This window comes from Lottia gigantea (genome assembly GCF_000327385.1).
Source record: "Lottia gigantea unplaced genomic scaffold LOTGIsca_28, whole genome shotgun sequence".
Taxonomy (NCBI): domain Eukaryota; kingdom Metazoa; phylum Mollusca; class Gastropoda; family Lottiidae; genus Lottia; species Lottia gigantea.
The window spans coordinates 377,748-385,570 of record NW_008708898.1 but is presented as its reverse complement, the minus strand read 5'-3'; the positions used below and the strand labels follow the sequence as shown (position 1 = coordinate 385,570).

General features: G+C 33.6%; 1 protein-coding gene across 1 annotated transcript; it reads left to right on the top strand.

Moving 5' to 3' along the window:
- Positions 1–3,236: 3,236 nt before the first annotated feature.
- On the top strand, positions 3,237–7,823 carry LOTGIDRAFT_118229 (hypothetical protein; the record flags this gene model as incomplete). Its single annotated transcript, XM_009056493.1, has 2 exons — positions 3,237–3,793; positions 7,559–7,823. Coding segments are annotated over 2 exons (822 nt in total), but the record flags the coding sequence as incomplete, so codon positions are not given.

Here is a 7,823-nt window from a genome sequence, read left to right as displayed (position 1 = left end):
ACACCCAGTGGTAAGTTTACGGGTTTAAATTTGCATGTGTATCAGAGACACAGATAGCATCAATTTGCACTATTCCAATTAAATGTCTGTGGTTCCCGAAATTCCACCAGCAATTCCACTAAAACTAAGTGTTTGATGATTGCACCAATCATTAAGGGCCTAATGTGATAGTCTGACTGACAATTGAATTAGTGCAAATTTAAGCTATCAGTGTCCCTGACACATAAAATTGTGGAATCTTAAATAAGAAAACAAATTTAGATGTTGACAGATTCTTTACAGTTAGCAATATCTATCAATATCACAATGACACTACAACTTTCGTTTTAGGTACAAACAATAGAGTATTTAACTGTAGTCTGAATCAAATTTAACTTCCGGTGTGGATTAAGAGAATAAAATGGCGGAATTCACTTCTGTTTAGAAACTTCATCTTGTTCTAAGCGATAAACTGGGTGATGATCTCTTCATGGTTTCGATTATGTTGCTTTTCACAACGTACATAATTTTAGATTGTTAAAATATAAAGAAACCAGAGATCAAAAGTTAGAAGAGCCACCATCTTGAATTTTGGTTCGGTCTAAACTGAGATTTGGATTTTATAAATTTTGTAAAGCCTCAAGAATAGACATAGACTTCACAAGAAAATTTGATTCAATGAAAATAAAGACTTAGTTCTTGGTATGTTATTGTCTAACCTTCCAAGTTTCTTTGTATCTATCTAAGCCAAATCTACTATTCAAAGGGCAAAGCTAAAATGAGGACTTGCCACCCTAGAATTAAACAGAAGAGGAGGGCAAGCTAACATCACATGGAATTTGGAATTATTAGAAAAAATCAAATTAATAATAGCATATTATCCATGTTCAAATTATTAAAATAGAAATGGCTTTTATTTGCAATAATCCAATTTTTCTTCAAATAAATGCTATTGTATCAGTGTCCCTGATGATAGAACCATGCATAGGCCTTCATTCAAAGTTTTCTAAAAAAAATTTAAAAAGATAAAAAAAAAAAAGATACAAATTGTCTTACTTCAGTAAAAATGTAGCCTAATTTAAATGTTAAATTACAAAACCCCTGGACATGAGACATTCTTCTAAACTCATAAGAAAAATCCATTTTTAGTAAATTTGTAAGACGATGAATTGCAAATTATATAATATATAATTTATATAAGCTTAATTGCAAATTGTCATTTAGCTAAGAATAAGCTTATGCGAAAATCATTGGAGTTTGAAGGTGTGTTGTTTGTAATTTATCATACTTTTCCTTCAGGTTCTGATTAATAATGGGAGAAGAATCACAATCTAGCCAAAATTTATTCTCAGCTCTCGGAGCAGCCAATAACCAACAACCTTCATTGTTATCAGCCCAAGGTGTGTCTGAAGGATCAGCTCAATATGCTGAAATGGATGATACTACTGGAATTCAAATGAACTCAACAATAGATAATGGTTCAGATTGTCCAATCAATAATGAAGAAGAGTCATCTGAAAGAACTAGAATTCAGCGTGTGAGAATGGAAAGTTTTATTAAAGTTATGGGTTGTCGGAAAGTAACAACTGAGATATTGTCAGCTGATGGTGAAGTTATTTCAATGAATGTACAAGAGGTAATATAAACAAATTTTGACAAAATTTCACTTTAATGAAAGTTTATAATACCAGTTTGCACTAGTAGAGAATGTTGATAATGTGCAATTGAAAACAATGACAGTCTAAATAGACACTGTAGAGCTTTGCTGCACTAAAAGAATCTTACATCAAATATTATAATACTGTAAAATTTTGATGAAATTGAATTTATTCAATTAGCAAAGTAAATAATTAGACAATGATAGAAGGCAATCAGTGAGCGAGTATTTTTAGGCCGACCCAACATACTTTTAAGTGAAAATAGAATCCTACCTTAATATGCCACTGAAGACAAGGTTCTTGAAGATTTAAGCTTCAACACAGATAGTGTGATCTTTCTCATATTTCATTGATTATATCCATATTATATTTCAGGTTGATGATGAGCCAGAATGTTTTAAAATCAGTTCCCAAGAAAAATTTAGCTATGGTGAACCATCCACTTTTGAAGTTCAAAAACCAGACAACTTCATATTGCCCTACCAGTTTCTGAAACAAACTAACTTTTATACATCCATTTCATTAAGATGTCCTAAATTTAGCAATGATAAGTCAGGTGACGCATCTGATCCTGTTTTCACATCTCTAAACCTCTCAAAACAACATGACACTCACTGCCCTGATATTCAGGCTATTAAAACTAATGTTCAAATTCAAATGAAACAGTGGAAAACGATACCAGAACCTAAGAAACCAAAATTAACTAAACCAAATTCTCGAAAGGCAGCTGTTTCAGCTGAAACAGTAAGTGACAGTAATGCTGAGGTGATTATTGTTGGTAGCAGGGAAGGTAAAAGGGTAAGAAAACTAACAAAAAAAATGTTGGAATATCAAGAACTAGAGAAAACAGAAGCTGCAGAGACTTTCAAGAAAGGTAACAAGACAATTAAGAGCGAGCCAGGACTCACTGATATATCATCAAAAAACATTAACTGTAATAATAGTAATATTCCAACCAGATCTAAGACTACCACGACCAAAACTACCATAGATCACACTCTTCCAAACTTACAGGTAATAAAGGATGAACTGGAAGCACATGAAAGTAAGTTGAATCCATTCTCAGGAGATGTGATAGAAAGCACTGAACCAAATGAAAGCCATCCTGAAGAAGTTGAAGGTCAGGTTATGACTAGTGAAGAAGTAAAAGACTTATTAAATATTTCACCACTAGATTTAAATCAGGAAGAGACGAAAGATAATGATGGGTCTATCACAATCAAGCCAATGATGGAGGAAGAAAAGAAAGAAGATGATTCTGTATTTGAGGAAGATAAGACTCCTGGTTCTTCAAAAAGATTTTCTTGTCGTCATTGTCATAGCAGTTTTAATAATCGCTTATCTTTAGGTAGACACATGTACCGACATCGTAAGGCTAAAGATATATCCAATGATAAATGCAAAATATGTAATAAGACCTTTTACAGTCGTTATGTGTATGAATGCCATATGTTAAAGCATATGCATGCAACTCCGGATGGGAAAAATAAGTGTCTTGTATGTAAAAAAGAATTCTTATCTCGAGGTGGTTTACTGAAGCATCAAAGATCAGGTAAAGATTGTAAAGGAACTGAATTTAAATGTGAGTTTTGTGGAGGTATGTACAACAGTTTTCAGACTCTTGATGTTCATAAAAGAAAATCCCATGGTTCTCTATTTGCAGACACGAAAGAAACCTGTGACAATTGTGGAAAGCAATTTGAGACTAAAGGTGGTTTAAGTAAACATAAGAAAAATAAAGCATGCGAAACTACTTTTAATTGTGAATCCTGTGGTAAAACTTTTAATAATGCCAACCGCTTTGAAAAACATAAACTGACACATAAGGATAATAAAGCCACTACTGTTTGTGATGTGTGTGGGAAATCATTAAGCACGGCAGCTGCATTGGCAGTCCATAAAAACAGCCATGAGAATATCAGAAAGTTTCAGTGTAATGTATGCAACAAATCATTTCTTCAGAAGGGAACTATGGTTGCTCATCAACGAATACACACAGGAGAACGGCCATACTTATGCAACACTTGTGGTGCTTCTTTCCGATACAACAGCCATCTAAGTCAACACGAAAATCTTCATACTGGTAAAATTAAGCATTCATGTAGCAAGTGCGAACGCTCTTTCTATACAAAACATTCACTGAAGAAACATTTATTGTCTCATGAACGAAAAGCTAGATTAGAAGAAACGAAGAAAGATAGGCCTACTGAACCTTGTCCAGAAATTCAGTTGAAACCAGATGAGTTGAACATCTCAAATGTTGTGGTTGGTGAAAATGAGATTGTGTTCCTCAATGAAGTTGTCGGTGATGAAGATGGTGAAACCCAGTTTATCTATACAACTGAAGATGGACAGCAATGTTTCCTCGCCAATTCGTCTGAGGCTGTCGTTACCTCTGATCAACAAATTGAATACCAAGATGGGCAAAATATTATTTACCAAACTGTAGAGGGGGATAATGTAACTTTTGTTGATGAAATGCAGACCTCTGATCTCAGCATTTTAGCAGAAACTGCACAAAATTATGAAAACTCAGGTGTAACTTATGTTATTGTAAAAAAATAAGTTGAATAGTTAAACAGAGTTATAAACATAACAATAAAATATTCATGAAACAAAATGTGTGTTTTCCACCAGCTGTACTGAAACCATTAAACTGAAGGTCAACCATAGGGTCATAGGACTACATGGAATTGGAAGCTTATCCATTCGATTGATACACTTATTTAAATCTTGTGCTGAAAAACTATGGCATTACCAGTCAAAACCCGATCAGAATTGATATCTTTATCTTTGCTATTCTTATTAACATCCCCATATATACATTTATAAGAGAATGGAAAAGCAGCAAAGTAATTTACGGTGATCGAAGTTGAGCTGACGGGAGCGAGTCATATTTCCACACATTCACAACTATACTAGAAGTAAAAGACATTTATTTGTGGTCTCAATATTTTTGTTTACCTCCCCCTAAAATAGCAGTAAACCGGAAGTTGTAGAATACAAGCCATTATTTGTTATTTTAATGAATATTCCAGGTATATTTTCTTATATAATGACATCGGTTTACACTATTTACATCATTTTATCGCTTGATTTTGATGTCACCAGTATTGTTCACAGGGTGACTGAATGTAGCTAGTTAACTACTTAACGGATCCTTTTTTTACTGTCTATACCGGTACTCCAAATTACGGATCAAATGAGAATTTGGCGCCTTCTTTCTTTCAACATTGATAAATTATTGTATAATTCCCATGTCCATATAGGCATAAGCACTCGGATAATTCATATTTCTTCCAGGCAAGATAGAACTATGGTACATCTGGAATTCCTATTGTCCTGTTTAAAAACAATTAGAATTGATAATGTGTGCTTATGTTCATATATTTTTATCAATGCAATTGCAAAGTCATTTTAAGACTATATCAAGAAGGAAAAAAAACCTCAAATTTAGGCTATCAGCGAATGTCCATTAGTTGTGCTGCTGCAGGTAGCCTAATTAATAAGCTTTTGCCTTTGTTGTTTTTTGTAAAGGCTATGAGATTCTATTCTTTTGAATAGTTAATTGACCTTAGCCCAACATATTCAAAATCACCATATCCTTCTCATATCATTCAAAATAGGTTTTTTTTTTTATTCCAGTTTATGATTTAAAATATTTTCTAGTTAGCCGGTATGGGGAAATTTCATGGTCCCAAAATCACTGATGTGAAAGCAAATGGTCAAAATGTACTACTGGAGTCCTATATAAAGATCATACCTTGTCGAAAAGTTACCATTAAAAGAGTAACCAAAAATGGAAAAGTTCTTTCGACTCAACAAAAAGAGGTAAACTTACTTCTTAAAATCATACTTGGCAGACGTGCTGGCAGGACATATGCATGAATTGTAGTAAAACATGCCATGATATACATATGGTATCCTGTGGTTGTGTATCAATACCGCATAACATAAGGAATTTGAGACAGACATGCCAGACAGACAGACACACAGACATCATATCTTGTCACCCTTATATCGTAATTCTGAACATGTTTTTATTATTCATATCAGGTAGCCTAATGTAGATCTAAGTGCGGTATAAAACTATATTTCATTTTATTTTAGAACAAAGGTGAAGCCGTCATCATGCCAGTGTCACAACAAGAAATCATCATGGACAAAGTTGAAGACTTATATTTTACTGACAATTCAGATCTTGAAACAAGTAGTTTGTTTAGTTCCAGTAAAGAAACTTTCAGCAGTAGAATTAGTGTTAAATTCCCTTTCATTGATAATCAGAATCATTATAAAAGACTACTCAAGCAACAGAAAGAACCCAGAAATTTTAAATCCTCTTCCAAAAATGTTGACATTGATGTGAGCATTGAAATTGCCAAACACTTAAAACATTTGCAGGAAAACCCCCAACCTGATGAACATCATGATGATGATATTAGCTCATCTGAAACAGAAGACATTTTGAAAGATTCAGAATTACTTCCCTTACGACCAAACCAGCAGTCACAAGATATTAAAGTTATTGAAGTTGGAGAAAACACTAGTAACAATGCCCTGACAGAAGAGGTGCCTGAAAGTAAAGATGTTGACACTACAAAATCTTCAAAGGACCCTATTAAAATTCATGCAACCAGACGCAGTAGTCGCAGAGCAACTAGTGAAAAATATAATCTAGCTCTTCAAGCCTTAAAACCAAAAACGTCTAAACCAGAAAAGAATAAGACAGAGCTGGTGAGTGAAAATGAGGAGAAAAAAGACATAGAAAAAGAAATTGAAGAGTTTACTTATGAAGTTAAAAAAGATAAAATTGGAATGAGAATTATAGAAAAGACAACAAGTGTGGAGAAAGAAAGCACAATGGAAACCTTTTCAAATGATAATAGAAATGACTCTGCCAAAAATACGCCTTCTCAACCCTTGTCTATAGATGATGAAATTGATATCGTGAAGAAGACCACTCAAGATGCAAGAAAGACCTCACAAGAGAGTGAACATACATATATTTGCACTCGAGCTAAACAGCATCATAGAGTTGTTCCTAAGATTAAAATAGAAGATGAAACAACTGGAAGTAAGAGAAGAAAGGTCATAGTGAAGGCTGATGGTACCACTATTGTATCCGATATTGAAAATGATTCCAGTGATCTGAATAAAAATGTGGAAAAAGAGAAAGAGGATGAAATTAATCCAGATGACATTGACATGGAAGACATTTTTGCTGGTTTGAATGATGAGGAAAGTGATGAAGAATTTGTTATGGATGCAGCAGATAAATCTAAGAACAGATCTAAAACTAAAACTCCTTTTGCTACCTTAGATAGCACCTGCAAAATATGTTCAGCTGTTTTGGCACCTGGAGGTATTTATAAACACATGAAACTACACAAGAAAAAAGTTATGGGAGAATTTTCTTGTTCCATTTGCTTTAAGGTGCTCCAAAGTGAGGTAAAATTAAAATTACACGAAAATACACATAATAGTCAGAACAGTGAAGGGAAATTTGAATGTGAAAAATGCCACAAAACTTACTCAACAAAGTCCTCACTGTTTAAACACAGAAGAACTGGAACATGTGCTACTGAATTTGAATGTTCAATTTGTTATGTCTGTTTTTCATCCGAAAGAAGTCTTGAGAAACATAATAATCATTTTCATGCTGAAAAAAGTTTAGCTCATTTAAAATGTAAATTTTGTAATAAGGGATTTGTTACTAAAGGTGGATTGAGCCGTCATTTAGCTCTAAAACAATGTCATATGGACATGTCTTGTCATATCTGTCAAAAAAGATTCTCAAAATCAGCCTATTTCAAGTTACACATGTCAAGACATGAAGATAATGAGATTAATAAGAAAACTTTTCAGTGTGATTTATGTGGTAATTTTCTAGGTTCGCATCAATCTCTTAAAAAGCATATCAGCCGCCATCTTAATGTTCGTAATCATGCATGTAAAATTTGTAGCAAAAAGTTTCTAGATGTAACTGAGGTGCAGGTTCACATGAGAACGCATAGTCAAGAAAAACCATTCATGTGCGATATTTGTCCACAAAGGTTTGGTCAGTCTGGACACATGTTGCGGCACAAACTTCAAGTGCATAAAATCGGTAAATTTCCTTTTGTGTGTGATACATGTGGCAAGGGATTTGTTGATCGACGAAATATCATAATGCATACAAAGATGCAT